Below are 19,043 nucleotides of genomic sequence, written 5' to 3'. Positions count from 1 at the left end.
AGAACCCTGAATTTATTACTAGGTCAAAGAGGTAGCTGTTGTGAAACTGCAACTCCCATGATGCTGTGTGAGCCTAAAGGGTGAGAAAGCATGATGGGAGTTGTAGTTCTCCAGTACCTGTCACTGCAGCTTTTACATGTGCGGTCCGGGTTTGGCCCTCTCACCCCCACTGCTGCTCTCCTCCCCCAGGCCAGCAGAGGGCAGGCTGCCGTCTCCTCCTTAAACAGGTGTGTGTCCTCCCCCCCCCCGTGGAGTTTGCGGCTGCTGGGGATGTCCGGTGGGGTGGTCACCCAGTGCTGGGACAGGTCTCCCGAGGAGCTGAATGACTATGCCAGGAAGCAGAGCTGGTAGTCCTCCCCATGGCCTGCACCATAGGTGGTGGCTCCCCGGTACCCCAGCCCATCAAAGCCCTCGGGCCTGCATGCTCTCCGGGACAGCTTCACGGCTCCCGGGTCACATGACCGCCCAGCGCCTGCCTTCCGCAACACCTGCGACACAGGTGTTACAAACACTAGAGAACGCGGCTCATGTCTTGTCCTGTACTACTTCTACTACTTTCTCCGGTGTTTACAACTCCTGTGCCTTGCACGTTTGACGGACAGTTAGATAAGTAGTTTATATAATATATACCTGGCAGCTCACTGTGCTGCGTTTCCTATTGTGGGGTCACATGTGGGACCCGATGTCGGGTCATCTGCTGCTAGCCAAAGCAGGCTAAAAGGAAAAAATGAACAAGCGGGGGTGGGGGGGGAGTTTTCGGTGCATCCTTATTATTTACAGTAAGTACAATAAAGATGGAATTCCTTGCCTGAAGAGGTTGTGTTATCAGATTCTGTAGATATTGTTTTAGAAAGCTTTCTCAGAATATTCAGGGATATAATTGCTATGTCTGTAAACAGGTTGTTGATCCAAGGATCAACACATAAAAGAATGGGCTTTTCGGCTGAACTTGGACTTTCTTCAACTTATACAACTTTGTAACTATGCATTGTGGTCCCTTTAAAGGGTGTTGGTTGTGTCTATAACATATGCATACATTTCTTTTTCTTTTTCTTTTTTACAATCTCTTTTTTTATTGAAGGTTTTAGTACAGGTTTAACAAGTCAGTAGGTGAAAATATAGGTTATACCAAGTGGTGGCCAGTTAGTGTGCATAGAGCTCAGTGCTTATCAACAAACCCTTCTGCATTGTATTGTAACCGGAATATATGGTGTATCACTGTAATGTATCATGTAGTCAATGTATATGGTGTCGATTTAGGCTAACTTAAAGGGACACTATAGTCACCTGAACAACTTCAGCTTAATGAGGTTGTTTAGGTGAGTGCTACAGCTACCCGGAGCCTTTTTCTTGTAAGCACTGTATTTTCTGAGAAAATGCAGTGTTTACATTGGAAGCTTGGAACACCTCTTGTTGCAGTCAATCAGACGGCCACCAGAGGGACTTCCGAGTTCAGAGGCCCTAAAAAGGCCTCTCGTCCGATGCATTCTGGGTGAATGCATCAGACGGGCTATCAGCACACAAAGCACTGTGAACGCTGACAGCTGAAGCCCGAACCCACAGGGATGCTGTCTGGCCACAATAGTGGTTGAAGGGGGGGGGGGACGGACCTACTCTCCTCCCCCCCCCCCCCGGCCCCCACCCCTGAGCGGTGAGTGGGGGCCCTAAAAATAAGGGTGGCACATACTGCCCCCCCGGCCCCCACCCCTGTGCGGCGGGTGGGGGCACTAAAATTATCAATAAGGGGGGACCTATTGTCCCCCCCCGGCCCCCACCCCTGTGCGGTGGGTGGGGGCCTTAAAATAAAAAATAAGGGTGGGACATACTGCCCCCCCCCGGCCCCCACCCCTGAGCGGTGGGTGGGGGCCCTAAAATTAACAATAGGGGGGGGACCTACTGTCCCCCCCCGGCCCCCACCCCTGTGCGGCGGGTGGGGGCCCTAAAATTCACAATAAGGGGGGGGACCTACTGCCCCCCCCCCCGGCCCCCACCCCTGAGCGGTGGGTGGGGGCCCTAAAATTCACAATAGGGGGGGGACCTACTGTCCCCCCCCGGCCCCCACCCCTGTGCGGCGGGTGGGGGCCCTAAAATTAACAATAGGGGGGGGACCTACTGTCCCCCCCCGGCCCCCACCCCTGTGCGGCGGGTGGGGGCCCTAAAATTCACAATAAGGGGGGGGACCTACTGCCCCCCCCCCCGGCCCCCACCCCTGAGCGGTGGGTGGGGGCCCTAAAATTCACAATAGGGGGGGGACCTACTGTCCCCCCCCGGCCCCCACCCCTGTGCGGCGGGTGGGGGCCCTAAAATTCACAATAAGGGGGGGGACCTACTGCCCCCCCCCCGGCCCCCACCCCTGAGCGGTGGGTGGGGGCCCTAAAATTATCAATAGGGGGGGACCTATTGTCCCCCCCCCGGCCCCCACCCCTGAGCGGTGGGTGGGGGCCCTAAATACAAAGGGGGTGGGGACCCTAGTTAACCCTCTCCCCCCCCCCCCCCCCCCAAAAAAAAAAAAACTTATCTCCCTACCTACCCCCCTCACCCTAAAAATAATGAGGGGGGACCCTTTAACTAAAAACCTGTAAAGAAAAAAAAAATGAGATAAAATCAACTTACCATTCGATGTTTTCTTTCTTCTAAAATCTTCTTTCTTCAGCCCCAAAAAAGGCCAAATAAAAATCCATAATAACCGACGCAATAAAAAAAAAAAAAAAAAAACCCGAGCGCAAAAAAAATAATCCATCTTCACCCATGGAGGGCTCCGCGCAGACTGAGCTCCGCAGGGCGGGGGAAGGCTTATAAAGCCTTGCCCCGCCCTGCAATTAGGCTAAGAACACTCTGATTGGTGGGTTTAAGCCAATCAGAGTGCTCTTTGTCATTTTACAAGCGTGGGAAAGTTCTTTGGAATTTTCCCACGCTTGTAAAATGACACAGAGCAATGTGATTGGATGGCTTGAAATCCATCCAATCACAGTGCTCTTTGTCATTTTACAAGCGTGGGAAAGTTCTTTGGAATTTTCCCACGCTTGTAAAATGACACAGAGCACTGTGATTGGATGGATTTCAAGCCATCCAATCACATTGCTCTGTGTCATTTTACAAGCGTGGGAAAATTCCAAAGAACTTTCCCACGCTTGTAAAATGACAAAGAGCACTGTGATTGGATGGCTTGAAATCCATCCAATCACAGTGCTCTTTGTCATTTTACAAGCGTGGGAAAATTCCAAAGAACTTTCCCACGCTTGTAAAATGACACAGAGCACTGTGATTGGATGGCTTGAAATCCATCCAATCACAGTGCTCTTTGTCATTTTACAAGCGTGGGAAAATTCCAAAGAACTTTCCCACGCTTGTAAAATGACACAGAGCACTGTGATTGGATGGCTTGAAATCCATCCAATCACAGTGCTCTGTGTCATTTTACAAGCGTGGGAAAATTCCAAAGAACTTTCCCACGCTTGTAAAATGACAAAGAGCACTCTGATTGGCTTAAACCCACCAATCAGAGTGTTCTTAGCCTAATTGCAGGGCGGGGCAAGGCTTTATAAGCCTTCCCCCGCCCTGCGGAGCTCAGTCTGCGCGGAGCCCTCCATGGGTGAAGATGGATTATTTTTTTTTGCGCTCGTTTTTTTTTTTTTTTTTTTTTTAATTGCGTCGGTTATTATGGATTTTTATTTGGCCTTTTTTGGGGCTGAAGAAAGAAGATTTTAGAAGAAAGAAAACATCGAATGGTAAGTTGATTTTATCTCATTTTTTTTACAGGTTTTTAGTTAATGGTCCCCCCTCATTATTTTTAGGGTGAGGGGGGTAGGTAGGGAGATATTTTTTTTTGGGGGGGGGAGGGTTAACTAGGGTCCCCCCCCCCCTTTGTATTTAGGGCCCCCACCCACCGCTCAGGGGTGGGGGCCGGGGGGGGACAATAGGTCCCCCCCCTTATTGATAATTTTAGGGCCCCCACCCGCCGCTCAGGGGTGGGGGCCGGGGGGGGGGGGGCAGTAGGTCCCCCCCCTTATTGATCATTTTAGGGCCCCCACCCGCCGCACAGGGGTGGGGGCCGGGGGGGGGACAGTAGGTCCCCCCCCCTTACTGATCATTTTAGGGCCCCCACCCGCCGCTCAGGGGTGGGGGCCGGGGGGGGGCAGTAGGTCCCCCCCCTCATTGATAATTTTAGGGCCCCCACCCGCCGCACAGGGGTGGGGGCCGGGGGGGGACAGTAGGTCCCCCCCCTTATTGATAATTGTAGGGCCCCCACCCGCCGCTCAGGGGTGGGGGCCGGGGGGGGGACAGTAGGTCCCCCCCCTCATTGATAATTTTAGGGCCCCCACCTGCCGCACAGGGGTGGGGGCCGGGGGGGGGACAGTAGGTCCCCCCCCTCATTGATAATTTTAGGGCCCCCACCCGCCGCACAGGGGTGGGGGCCGGGGGGGGACAGTAGGTCCCCCCCTCATTGATAATTTTAGGGCCCCCACCCGCCGCACAGGGGTGGGGGCCGGGGGGGGACTGTAGGTCCCCCCCTCATTGATAATTTTAGGGCCCCCACCCGCCGCACAGGGGTGGGGGCCGGGGGGGGGAAAGTAGGTCCCCCCCCTCATTGATAATTTTAGGGCCCCCACCCGCCGCACAGGGCGGGTGGGGGCCCTAAATTATTATTGATAATTTTAGAAAGCGAGCTGAGCTGTCAGTCAGACAGCTCAGCTCGCGAACGCGCATTCCGCGCACATGCGCGGTAAAGCGCTCAGGTTCTTCATAGGGCGGCATTCAATGCCGCTCTATGAAGAACGCGATTGGTCCAGCGCGAAGCCGTCCCATTGGGCCCCGCGATTTCGTCATTTTGACGAAAAAGGGGGCGCGGCCTAGCGGGGAGCTCGGCGCTGGAACGGAGGTAAGTTTTTAATATAAAACCACCGATTTTTTTTTTTTTAATGAATGAAAGTTCATATAAAAGCAAGAAGGAAGGCTGGGGGACCTGTCTTTCTTGCTTTTATATGGTGACTATAGAGTCCCTTTAAAATATGCGTGACAGCTTCACTTTAGAGAAGACATTTTTGGGCTGCATCTCCCAGGGGTGCGTGTTAACATTGTATTAAAATGTTCAAAGAAGCTGTGATTTTTCTTTAGGGTGTCGGACACGTTTTTAAGCAATGCAGATTAGCATATTGAGATGCAGTGTATTTTGAAAGCGTTCTAGAAGCCGTCTTTAAAATGCTGGCTGTGGGTCCAGGATACGCGGCTCAGGTGGACGTCTTTCTAGATTCTATTCCTCATTAATTAGGGAATGACTTAAAGCAGGGGTATTTAACCTTGAACTAAGTTGGGATTACGTTTCTCCCAGTTTTTGGAGGTTCACAATTTCTATGGACGATCCATGATATAATGTGGGCTGAATGTGTTTCCAGTAGAGATTTTTAAACTGAAGAGTTGTGCAAAAGTGTAAACGCATTGTTTTTAAATTTTATTTAAAAATATCGCAATCATCGATATGTTTCTGCTTATTTTCTGGCGATTGACTTAATGGAGCCCAACTGCCCCACAAAGCTCATCTCTAGATATGTAAAACCTGTTAATGCCAATATTAATCTATTTTTAATGACTGAACAGTCTTCAAAGCTAATTAATCACTATTTAGAAATTGTACAGAAAGTCTTTGTCATTGCAGACTTTCACGTAGACCTGAGCAAAGTTTTACAGCACTAGCGGCAATGTTCCAGAATTTTCACCCCTTGCACCAGTTACTGTAAAGACACATGCAAAGTCATTTAATACGTAGCAGAAATTCAGATTTAATTTCTGTGCAGTTTTTCCCGGTCTACCAGAGATTAGTGAGAGTCACCGCTATTTGCAACTGTTACCCTTACTTAATCTCGGGAGAAAGCTGAATAAATTGGGGTCAGCTCCTGCCTGGAATGTAACTCCCACTAATCTAAGGAAGGCTGTGTCGTTGTGCACGGAGGGGAATTCATGCTTCACCACCACCTGTTAATTACGGGGAATATTTACACAGACCGTAACGCCCTGTGGGGTAAAGGATTCTGAACTGCTGGATTTGTAAATACTCTGATCCCAAACGTGACGCTTTCTATTAAAGTACGTTAACGGATCTCCTCAATTGCTTTGATGTTCTCATCCCTACTGGTACTTCTATCAAACTGTCAAACAATTAATTCTTTTTTTGTGGAATAAAGTTAGGAAGAGGGGAAAAAAAAAAGCAAAACTGAAGAAATTAGAGCACCGTGTTCTCGCAGGCTGGAACATTGTCTCATTATCCAGCAGTGACATTGCAGTGGCCCCAATCACTGTTCCTCTTGCTGTCTTAATGTTTTAAAGAGCTGGAAGGTGGGTTGGCGTGTGGGGTAGGGGAGGGAGAGTGTACGAGGAGAGGCGGGGAGCAGACACACAATAATTTGACAGCAATATCAACTTGTCAACTTCTACCCAAAAAAAGCATTACCTCTGCAGCTCAAAATTTCTCTGCTTTTTGTCCTTGTCAGAAAGTCCAGTTCTGCCGGCTAAAAGAAGCCCTGGAAATGGACTGGAGCAGCGAGAAGGCAAAAGCGGTTCTGAAGAAGACGCCGAGCGACCTTTTCCTGTTGCACGGTAAGAATGCTCGCGCACCGCGGTAAGAATGCTCGCGCACCGCAAATTGTTCACGCCAGGTCAGATGTAGATTTGTAAAACATGATGGCCTCCTATGAGCCCTGGCTTCACAGAGCGCCTTCTCTTAAAGCGAGACTTTCATCCACCTTGTAGGTTTGTATAATCGCTGCGCTGGTGAAATCGCCAGTGAATAGACACGATCGCCACTTGTGTCGAGTCGAGGAAGACATGACTTTAGAGCATCCTTACAGCTTATTATTTATTACTGACCCTTCTAAAACGCCAACATATTCTGCAGCGCTGTACACTATAAATAGACCAATACAAAAGGTAGAGGGGCCCTGCCCGTTAGCGGAGATTTAGCCCCTGGAGGTATTTTATACAGAGCACTTTGCTGGTTAGGACTCTGGAGGGGGATTTTCTGTCACTTATGGTACATTTACATCTAATCTTTACAGCTTTGCCAAGGATAAGGACTTAAAACAAAGAAAAGTTATCAGTTTCTATAATAAGTTCATTGTTTTCCATAAGTTTGCTCTATGCTATAAACTGAATACATCTATTAATGAGATGCACTCTCCTGCAGATGTGTAGAAGGTAATACTAAATATCGTGCATGCATCGAAGTATATGCTTACATGACAATTACCCCAACGTAAGAAAAGATAGAATCTTCCTTATAAAGAATAGTTCCAAAGTGCAGAACTCCAATATTAAAAACCAAACCCAAGAAGAAATACGTGTAAAGGTCCTACAAAGCGCAGCTAATTGTTTCCACCTGTGTGTCAGAAGAAATGTTTCTTCCGATAAATGAGAAAAGACGATGAAACTGGCACAGATAGATTGTATAACCGATATTGGAACGACTGATGGTTCAAACAGGTGAGCCCCCCTCCCCCAAACCAATGCTACTTACATTTTATTAATTGTGCCCAAAATGAGAATCAGTCAGGGACGGCCTGAAGGTAGATCACAAGCAAAGTATCATGGCCGCTGTATTATTACCATATCTGGTGTCTAGCTATCGCTCCCTGATCTATACACTGCGTATCTGTGCCTGTCTGTGGCAACACGCATTTACCATTCTCAGGGTCAATATGAATAAATTGGGCAACTATCAATGGCATGGAGGAACAGTTTAGAATGTTAAAGGTACTCTGTCACCTCTAGATTTCATAAAAATAAAATGCTCCCGTACAAGTACCATCCACTTTGCCACTCCTACAGCCAACTTTGTATAAAGTGGGCATGAAACCTTCAGGGCTCTTGTAAGTTTACAGAAAAATTATTTTTTGTTGCATCACCCCCCACATCCCCAATGTGGTTGGGGTATCGATGATATCTCCCCAAACAAAGTGCTGCAGTGGTCAGTTTTTGTAACACTATTGACCCCAACAGCGGTAAAATAATTTGATTTGTTTTTTGTGCCTCCCTTTGGCTGGGTTTGATACAGACTGTTGCGAATGGCTTTCCCTGCAGGAATCCCTTTAATAAATTCAAGCCACGGTCCTTCAAAGTGCAGTTTGAAGTGTCCCCATGCAGGTGATATCCGGATCATTTACCTTATTAAGATTCCTTCCTGCGGGGACATTTGACTATTTCCACCCCCGGATAGCAGCTAGTGACCATCTGCCAGTACCGTACCAGCTTGTGGCTTGTTCCTCGGTCCATGGGGTGTGTAGGCACCTGCTTGCTTAGCCGCATATCCAGTTGGCGTTAGGAGCTCTGCTTACTGTGTATACTTTCATAGACTGGAATGGCCGTTACAAGCAATAGATTAAGCTGATATTTCTCTCTCGCTCGATGCATCATTTTTTGTGGCTTTGTGCTATAGTCAACGTTTTCTCTCCTAGTAATAGGTAGTGGGATTTTATTGTACCCAGTGTGGATTCAGCATGCTGCGTAGGGGAAGGAAGAAACTCCCCATCTATGCCATGGAAGTGGCATTCAGTGCAATCCACACGTTTCTTCCTGAAATTTTTTGTTGAATTGATTATTTAATGTATCTAGTTCTGCACAATCTGTTGGCGCTACGCTGTTAATTAACCGTGATGTCTGCAGTTAATTCACCGTCTTCGCTCATTCTATTAGTCTATTTCACACACTATGTATCAAACACTGCTGTCCCACAGGCACAAAAACATCTGTATTACTGTTTTGTTGAAAAATAAACTATTTAAAATACAAATCTCCCCTTTCCAATTGTTTATATATTTTGCCATGTAACTCGCATTGCGTGTGGCGAAACGAACGCTGCGTCTAGAGTAACAAGGTGATAATTTGCATTTTTGGGACACTTGCCATCTTCTGCAGAGCTGTTCAAGCTTATCCTGGCACAGCGTCAAGGGAAAGTGATAGCAGGTATTCTCTGCATTAAACTGGCAATTTTATCACAAAATAGATTAAGTGCTTTCTTTATTTATCTAGAATAATAATAATTTTCCTCCCAGCCTCACTAAGTGGCAATTGGTTTAACAATCAATGACCACGTAAACAAGACTTAATTATCCCCGGCTCCTTGTTTGCAGCCTCTCTGTATCCCATCTATTGCTCAAACGTGACTCTTCTATAAGAGGATCGACACAGGGACATGCTTACTGTTCTGAAATTAGACTTTATTCAGATTTTTCGACATTTAGAGCCAACCCGTGACTCCTAAATGTTTGGATAGTTCTGCCTCAGGTTAGCTGTAAACTGTTATTTATACGATGTATGTATAGATCTTCCTGCAACTTGGCTGAAGTAATATTTGTTTTGGTTCTGCCTCTTTTTTTGGTACTGTCCCTTTAAGAGCAATGAAACCGATTTTGGGGTATTTTTTTCTAGTTGTGCATTTTATGTCTCTCTGTCTACCTCTCTCGTGCTCTCTTCAGACCTATAAACATAACTTTCTATACAAAGCTTGTTACAACATGTGCTGTCTGTGAACCCGTGTCCGGCCTCTGACCTCTTAGTGGGTGGTTTTACATTCAATGGAAAACCTCAAGGATCCATTCCAATTTTGGCTGCAGAAGTGATTCCCCACTCCCTGGAGCTAGCACTCTGTGTAAAGCCATGCTTTGCTTTGGGCAGGGCGTCCCTTTTTCCGGAGTACAGCGCTGGTTAGAGCTGTAATTTTCAGGTGCCACTGCTCCCAGAGGCTGTGTGAGCGCTGTTTGCTTTGGGCCTGTGCCCCTCGTATCCATGTTTAGTTTGTTCTCGGACAAGAGCTGCTCTCCTCGCCAGGGTGCGACACAGGTCTTTGTTATTATTAGATTGTTACCGGACTATATTAAAGTACTCTACTCTTTTTTCATACTGCATTTCCACCCCCCCCCACATTTAATTCTCAACAATCGCAGCGTAACTAGGAAAGACATTCTCCATCCATTGTGCCATTATATAACTCCCATCACTCAGTCCTGCCCAGAGCACATTCATTCTGAAAGAACTTTTTTAGGACAGATGTGGCCAGAGCGTGCACCCACCGCTATTCTGGAACTACCCACTCATGAATCTTAGCCAGCATTCTGCAACAGCTGGGGTCTTCCTCGTGTTTGGCACTGCCTTAAATAAAGCTTTGGTTTACTATAATCCTAGAGGTTTATTTACTAAATGGTCAGTTGCTGGCAATTCCAACATGGAGGTAAAAGTTTAATTGTCGTTTTTGAATTCAGTATGTAAAGATAGCTGTTTCTAGTGTAATTATTTATTCTGCACAAACATGAAATTTCATGGAAATGTTTTTTTTCCCCTCTGTGTTCTGTTCTCCCCGGTATAACTTTTCAGGATGACTGGCCATAAAATGTACGATCACTGCCACCATATAGGCAAATCTCTTCGGTGAGTCCTAGGGTAAGGCAGTGGGTTCCAAACCAGTCCTCAAGGCACGCTTGCCAGTCCAGGATTTGGGGATTATCCAGTTGTGTCCAGATTTTTTTTTAAACACCTTAGACAGAACTGGGTAAACCCTAAATCCCTGGCTGGTAGGTGTGTCTTGAGGAGCGGTGTGGAAACCACTGGTGTAAGGTGTATCTAAACAATACTTACCCCAGCTTGTATACCACCAAGAGACAGAGACAAGGGGAATGGCAGGATCAGGGCTGGCATGTCTGTCTTGGCAACAAAACATGCCCAAGACAAAGTTCAACTGTACCAGAGGCTCACGGGAGCACTTCGCATGAAATGCCCTAATTATGTCTTTTCCGACACAGCTGTTACGTCTTTGCCGGTTTATGGTTTGAAATGTCTGAAAAAAATTTATAATAAATTCAACTAATTTGTGCTAAAATTCAGAAATCCTTTTTTCCATTAAACTAGCTGCTCTTAAACCGTTCGCGAGTCTTGCACATCCCTGGTATCAGCTGGTAGAATGTTGTTGTGATGTAAAGAATTCGGATTGTCCTTCAGTTTTGATAAACTGTAACGAGCAGTAGAAGGACAATAGGAACCGGTGCGGTTGTTATTTTAGAATGTCTAGAGGTGTTTGCAGCCCTGCTGGCTCGTGTTGTGTACTGCGCTCAGGGCGGCTCCTTCTGGTCCTCATCTGACACCTGTCTGTGTAATGAAGGGAAACCATAGCACACCCTGAAACATGCACCTGCGAGGGAGCAGGGACAATGTCTGCTTTGATGTGACTGCCTGGGTTTTTGAGAAACATGCTGTGGCACTTTGTAATCCTCTTTGTGTGCAGGGGAAGTGGGATAGAAACGTAGGAAGTCAGAACAATCCTGTTTGCAGGTGGCTGACATGTTTGTGTCCTGTTTTTGTGCAGATTTTTTTTAGTTTCATAAAGTATTCCTAAACCGTGCATGGGGCACGTCACATGGTTTATAGCCCTGAAGGTGGTCTGACATCACATAAATGGATGGGCTTATTCACTAGTTACTTTTGGGTCTTTTCTGTTTTTATTTTATTTATACAGTGCCAGCAAATTCCATAGCGCTGTACAATGGGATTCTTTTTGTATAGCAAACTTGTATTCACTTTGTGTTTTTTTTTTTTTTTGTTGTTTTGTTTTTACACCCAAAACTGGAATATATTCTGTTCTTATGACACCCTCTCACAGAATATACGTACTGTGTGTATTATTTTTTTTTTTGTTGCAATTTCCACTAGTTATTGGCAAGTGAACATTTCCTCATGGTTAGTGTGCCATAGACCTTGTGCTTAGAGACCCTAGAGGCACCCAGATTACTGCAGCTCATTGAAGTGGTCTGAATGCATTGACCCAGTCCCTTTAACCCTGCAATTATAATTCCATTGCAGAGTTAACGCCTAGTCAACTACTAGACAGCCACTTCTGAGTGGTTAGGCGACTTTTGGGCGCCGGAAGCTCTCACGCTGTGCATAAAGACATTCAGCGTCCTCTAAAACCCCACTGAGAAATGCTTTCCTATGGGGGCAGTCCTAATGTTAGCTCGCCGCGCATGCGCCCTAGGCCCACCATACCGACTGGTGGCGGTGCCTCACCCAGCGCTGCGGGACATCGGCACTGGAATCGGGTAAGAGACACAAGGCTTTATTAAAGCATTAGTGGGTGGGGACCACAAGGGAGAGGTGCATTGTAGGTCACTATAGCGCTACGAAAAAAAGTTTTCCTAACACTATAGTGTTCCTTGAAATTTAAGCCACGTGTGTATCTTCACTCTTTGGCACGCCAGATTTAACTACATTTCCCACAATGCCCAGAAAGCCTTTAACCAACCATCACTGATATCAATCTGCACAGCTCCCTCCATTATAGATCTGGCTAATCTTATTGCCCCAGATATGGCAGAACTAGATTTCCCATAGTGCCTGCCAGTTGTAACTGTAGTGGGATAGAGATCCTAACTACACCGTTATTCCCTTTGTTTGGCTGTCAGTGTCGTCCGTCTCAGTGTCCCCCCCCCCCATTGTTAGTTTACCGAACCAACTTTGTGTAGTCCCCTTGTTTGCCAATCCTGTTTGGGCTTGATTAGAAGATTCTGCTTGTCCCATTCTCCATATGATAAAAATAAGGCTTGAGTATTGATCTGTGGGTGGGTATTGGTGTCTCTTTTGAATATGATATTGGAACACAAGGCTTGTTCATATCAAAGGACTCCTTATCGAAGAGGGAATCAAGACTCTTACCTCTTGTATTTGTCTGTGTATATTTCGTAGTACGTTTCTCCACTAATTGTACAGCGCTGTGGAATCTATTGGCGCTTTATAAATAGCAATAATATTAAGACATATGGCAAGTGAGAGCGTTCGTTTATACTGAAACCGGACTTCCAGGCCACTTATGTAGCTCTGTTGGGTTCCCAGCCTCAAAGATGAATTTGGGTTGTAAACACTGACCTCCGATACAATCAAATTAACCCCTTTTTAAAATGTATTTTTGGGGTGTTTTACAATATTGTATATATTTCTGTAGATATTCCTGGGAGGAAAAGCCCTGTATTATTTTAAGAGACCCCATGTAGAGCTCTGTGCATAAAAGCTGTGTGTGGCCAAATAAACCTGGGGTGACTCCCAGAACTATGTGTGGTCTAGTTGCTGGGGGTAAAGTGTCTTGGATTATTACACTGCTTCTTTCAGCTACGCGGAAGGAATAGCGGTATTGCTAGGTATTGGAGCTCTGCTACAGTAACTGAGCATTATGGGAATTATGCTTGCGAGAGCTGACATGCCACGGTTGGCTATTACTTGACATTAGTGTAAACACATTATAGAAAATTGCTCATTAGATTTCAGAAGAGACCACTATAAATGGTCCAAACTTCGAAATAAAATGAATTTATACTTTCTACTTCCTGTGCGAATGGCTCCCTCTTTCCTCATTATTTATTTATCATTGTCTCTGTAGTTATAATGAAGTTCCGCACAGACAAGGGGCGAGACCCTCTGCCTAACAGCTACCAAGAGGACTCTGAGTTACTGCTTCAGATCCGCAATGACGTGTTGGACTCGCTGGGGGTCAGCCCTGACCTGCTGCCTGAAGACTTTGCAAGGTAAGTGTCTCTTGTTTGCACCTGGATACAGTGGCCTGATGGGTACAGCTTACGGTACTGATGGAGAACCTGGGCTCCACAATCGTTTGTGAACGAAATATCCTGTGACGCTCACATAGGTCGTATTTAACCTTTCAGCATAGTGCACATTTGGCGAGCCAGGGTTACCCGTCAATGACAGGTGTGGACCTTGGTAGTCTTTGTATCAATTCTTAATATGATTTGTAGCCCATCTTTGGTGTTTGTGCGTCTTACACTTTTTTCACTTCTCTAGGCAGAAATTCCAAGATCTGGTATTTAGAGGTTTATATAGCACATGTATTTTACCTCTTCTTCTTTCCATCTCTACCCATTGTGCGTTTCAACTGTGAAATAGTTTGACTCGTTTTTCCGTCTCCCTGGCAGGAGCTGACAGCATATGGTTCTACTCCATTTAATCTGAAATCTGCAAGGTGACCTGTCAAATTCTGCCTCTCGAGGGAAGAAAATAAACTTGCAGTTTTTTCTAATAGACTTTATAAAAAAAAGTTGAATTCCACAACACTTCGCAAACTGCACTTAATGTAAAAAGTCCAAATCTGCTGAGCACGTGAGGCAGGATAATGCATCGTAGCTATACACCCAATATGGAAAACATTCTAGGGCACAGGGGGTTGGCAAAAAGGCTCTTGGCAGAACCAAAAGGTTGCATGGATGAATGGTGGTTAAAAAAAATAATAATAATTGAATAATTTGATGCTTAGAATCTTCTGTATGTGCGAGAGTTTCTGTAAAGCACTGTCTCTCTTTGTGGGATTTTTAATGTTATTTACATATTCTTTATATTTAACAAAATGTGACTGCGAGGTCTTAGTAATCCGCACTCCTGGATTTACCTCCGGAGCGGAGTGTCACCATCTAAGCTGCTTGTCAATAATCACCCTAAGCTCTGGCCCTAGAAGGCGGGGGAGAAACATTCACAAATGTGTTCTGAAAAGTGTCCTTTTTATTAAGTTGACTTTTCACTGCCTAAATTCTGCAATTTGTTGCCAAATTGGTTAAAAAAAAATAAAAAAAAATGCTTCAAATCTGTCTGCAACACTTTGGTCTCCCACTTTGTTTCTATTCATCTTCCAACGCATTGTGTGCCCTGGCTAAACTGCATTGTGACGGAAATTGTTAAATCTTTTGATAGACATTTATAAGAACAAATAAACAATCTAGATGGGATCCCTTGGTTTTATGTCCTGTTGGCAGCAGGATGTCACACTCTTTATTTAAAGGACCACTCTAGTGCCAGGAAAGCATACTCGTTTTCTTGGCACTAGAGTGCCCTGAGGGTGCCCCCACCGTCAGGGTCCCCCTCCCGCCGGGCTCTGGAAAGGGGAAAAGGGTTAAAACGTACCTTTTTTCCAGCGCTGGGCGGGGAGCTCTCCTCCTCCTCTCCGCCCCGTCTGAATGCGCACGCGCGTCAAGAGCTGCGGGAGCATTCAGCCGGTCGCATAGGAAAGCATTATCAATGCTTTCCTATGGACGCTTGCATGCTCTCACTGTGATTTTCACAGTGAGAATCACGCAAGCGCCTCTAGCGGCTGTCAGTGAGACAGCCACTAGAGGATTAGGGGGAAGGCTTAACCAATTTATAAAAAAAATGGGTTAACCCTAGCTGGACCTGGCACCCAGACCACTTCATTAAGCTAAGGTGGTCTGGGTGCCTAGAGTGGTCCTTTAATGGAAGATCTTATAACAAAAATACTTAACACGCTGTAGTGGGGGGTGGGGGGGATATTCTAGGACTTAGATGACCAAACTGGGTAAGATAACTATGAATTCAATTTCTCATGATGCCCAGAGGCTGGTACAGCATTGCACATGTTGCCGTCTAACCTGAATTGTTATAGTTAATAATTGTGTGTTTTTATTTTGCAGCTATTGTTTTTCGGAGATGGCACCGGTGTGTGCCGTGGTCGGTGGAGTGCTAGGCCAGGAAATCGTTAAGGTAATTAAAAAATAAATGAAAAACCATTAGTATTAATTTTTTTTTGGTCTGTTTTGCTGCTTGTACTCGTTATTTCATATAGAGCTGCACGGTCTGTGTGAGCTGGCGTGTATGTTACAGATTGTTGTAGAAGAACTCCTGTGATGCTCAGCCAGACGCACTCCCTTCCCATTTTAGAAGATTGCATGTTGGGGCTTGTAGTTCACCCCCAGCTGCTCGGTTACCCCATGGCTGTCACAGATCTGTTAACAGTTTGAATAAAGGCACATTTCAATGATCTGGGGAAGTGATGCCTTCCCTGCAGCTGGAAGCATTGCTGACTTTGAGCAGTTTCCCAGTTTTGGTTATTTTGCAGTAAATTGGAAATTTGCTTTGAATTTTCAGTTTAGTGAATAACCTTCTATAACAGAATCTGTTTGTCTGGCATTCACGTGTTATCTGTGCGCGCTAAGCAGTTGCTATGGTACCTCCCTGGCTGGCGTCCCTCCATTCATGGTTTCCAAGCAGGTCAAATGAAAGTAGACTACGGGAGGAGTAAAGGGTGTTACTTAGAGTGTCACCCACAAAGCCGAGGACATGGCGGTGCTGGACCATAGGTAAGGTGAGTATATCTCCAAACTTTACTTGGAATACATTGTATGTCTGTGATATGGTGTTCAATGTATTGAACCAGGACTGGTACACGTTAATGGGACTCGTAACCTAAAGGCAAATGGGCACAGATTTATTTAATTACTCATTTTATTAGCCCTATTTTTGTCTTTGTCTTGGCAACCTGCAGGTGGCGCTGGTTTGCTGTCAGGATTACAGTACTGCGTACCGTTCACGAATTCTAGACGAGAAGGGGATATTTTGGGGACATTTCTAACAATTGCCCTGAATTGGTTACAGACAAATCTCTTTATTTCAGCATTTATAGCATTAAATCCCCCCCCCCCCCCCCCCCCCAGTCAGGTTATATAAATAACATAATAATAATGGCAAATATACTTTTAGTTTTTTGTTTATTTGATTGTATTTAATATGCATCCTAGCAAAAGTGGCTTTGAAAAAAGTATTTGCAGCAAGAGAAGCCTTTTATTTATTGTGTGTTTAACGCCATGTAGGAGGTTCGATTTAAGTGAAAGTTTGGGCTTTTATACTGCAGGACCATTGAGGTCATTCTTCAGTCACCTGAGAGGACGATCAGCCTACCCCGGGGACGTATGGTGGATTGGGTGGGGCCTTTTTCATTAGGGCGACAAAAAAACACTTGCAAATTCTGATATTTTATTAAATAACTTTTCAAAGCCATTTAAATTTTACATATTAATCCTTTAAAATAACTAAATAAACCTTCAGTTTTTTGTGAACCATTTTTCCAAGCGCTTCTGTTCTGTAAATGAACTTGATTGAAATGTTAGTTGCCGTTAAGCTCTCTATAGTTCTCCTTTTGGTGACTATATGTTTATTACCGAATAACGTGTTTTTGCAGAGGAGGGCGATTACCGTCATATTGTTTTGGAGCTATTTGACAAAATCCAGTGCTCTCGTCGGTACCCACACTCCGCACCACTGCAGCTGTATTGATTGTGGGATTTACCCGAACACAATATCCGTATTCATGTCATTCAACGTGATCAGCACTCCTTAATCCGGCTCTGTCGACCAATCACTGCTGGCCGTGTTAGATAAATTGACATTTCATTTTGTGTTTTCGTGGTTATTGCACCACTCTTACTACTTTGCACCAATTTACCAACAACATTTTTAAAAAAATATATATAAATGAATATTTACTTGTATCCAATCACGCCGTTGGTTGAAGCAAGGCAGGGAAGACATTATGTTCAAATAATAGTTTTGTTAATATTTCTATGATTTTGCTCTCCAGGCGTTGTCTCAGAGAGATGCACCTCACAACAACTTCTTCTTCTTTGATGGGATTAAAAGTAGCGGAATTGTCGATTGCTTGGGAGCCAAGTAAAGCAAGGATGCAGTATGGCGGAGGATGACTGAACGTCGTGGTGGGCGTTGCAGCCTGACTTGTGATATTTGGACAATTGGATCTTATGTCGGTTCTAGCGCACACAGCTAGCAGAAGAATCATTTTCTTGCTCCCTAAAATGTGCTGTCAACTTCAATTTGTTTTTAACAGAAATGTCAAAGTAACTGTTTTCACGATGCGTCGGGGATATTATCAACCAGTATTGGCTAAAGCGGTTGATCCGATGCCGATATAGAATTCCCATGATGCCTTGCCAGCCAAGAATCTACTTTTTATCCACCCGTGTTATACACAAGAACACCCTAAAGCTTGCCATTACACTGCCGTACAACTGGGGTACCCTGTGCAGTGAGACATCCTCAGCTGAAACCGTTTGGAGAGGGGCCAAAGCTACTCCGAAACATGCATTTGTCATAAGGAGCCCTCTTTTAACAATGTGAGTGCTGGATTCAATAGACTGAGCAGATCCAGTGTCTGGGAGGGCAGGGGACAAACCTCCGCATTTAGAAAACATTGTCGAAATGAACATGTGCTAAAGCACTCATTGTTTGCTTGTATGGATGACGGTGGATGATAATCACACAGATCATTCTGCAGACGGCAAATATTGGTAAAATGAAAAATAAAATTCAGGTCACAATATGTCTGCTAGATAATTCTGCATCTCCGCTACATTCCCTGTGACTGCTTGGGTCAAACCACTGCAGCTCACTGTATTGGAACCGGTATATGTTGTGATGTTCATTTTGTTTTACGGAAACCCCCTCTAACAACTGGCAAACAAATGCTTTATTTCATCATTTCTTTTACACAACATGATAAAATCTCAAATAACAGTGAGAACCATTTAATGACCTGAAATGCTGCACTCTGATTGTACAATGTAGATAGGCTATTTTTATAGTATAGCGGATTTACATTGTCCAACAACACGCCAGCCTTAAAGGAACCCTCCAGCATTAGAAATACAATCCTTTTGTTTATAATGCTGGGGTGTTAGTTAGTCTCAAACTTTCCCCAGGCCAATCCAGTGGAGACGTATTGCGGAAACAGCGCATGTACAGCATTACTTTGTGCTCTCCTGGCGAATATCTGGGCAGGTGCAACTTCGCACCTTGATGAAATGTCTCTTTAAATCGGCACTTAACACTGTTAACCCCTAATGCACTTCAGCACGCTGACGTACTTTTAGGAGTTTGGAGAGTTTCCTTTAAGGTTAAACACAGACCTGTTCATTATACTGTAAACAGGGCCATAAAGATTAACTTGCATGCAGCGTAGGAATCAGTTTAACTCACTGATCACATGTCCGGTCTTGGTCGTCTGACCAGGTGACACGAAGGAGGTAAAGTCCCCACTTGCTGTATGTAGTTACGGCCGTTTTCCTTGTGCTTTCCTGTTGATTTATCTGGCAATGGGGAGGCGTAGATAGAAGTGGATCAACATAAACTGTATTTTCCATAATGCTGAGGGTGGGTGGGTTTGTAGCAGTTTTCTGAAGCTGTAAACCAGGGGTGCTAGAAAGGTA

General features: G+C 45.2%; 1 protein-coding gene across 1 annotated transcript in view; it reads left to right on the top strand.

The window, feature by feature from the left end:
- The window catches only part of SAE1 (SUMO1 activating enzyme subunit 1), a 43,194-nt gene extending 25,038 nt beyond the window's left edge, over positions 1–18,156 (top strand). The window contains exons 6-9 of the mRNA XM_063431050.1: positions 6,486–6,591; positions 13,406–13,550; positions 15,459–15,528; positions 17,402–18,156. Coding sequence (XP_063287120.1) covers positions 6,486–6,591; positions 13,406–13,550; positions 15,459–15,528; positions 17,402–17,494 — 414 coding nt within the window. The 3' untranslated portion in view covers positions 17,495–18,156. The remainder of the gene's footprint in view (positions 1–6,485; positions 6,592–13,405; positions 13,551–15,458; positions 15,529–17,401) is intronic.
- Positions 18,157–19,043: the final 887 nt, after the last annotated feature.

The sequence above is a fragment of the Pelobates fuscus genome, chromosome 9 (assembly GCF_036172605.1).
Source record: "Pelobates fuscus isolate aPelFus1 chromosome 9, aPelFus1.pri, whole genome shotgun sequence".
Taxonomy (NCBI): Eukaryota; Metazoa; Chordata; class Amphibia; order Anura; family Pelobatidae; genus Pelobates; species Pelobates fuscus.
Note: the sequence above shows the minus strand (reverse complement) of the source record. Positions and strands in the feature narration are given on the sequence as shown.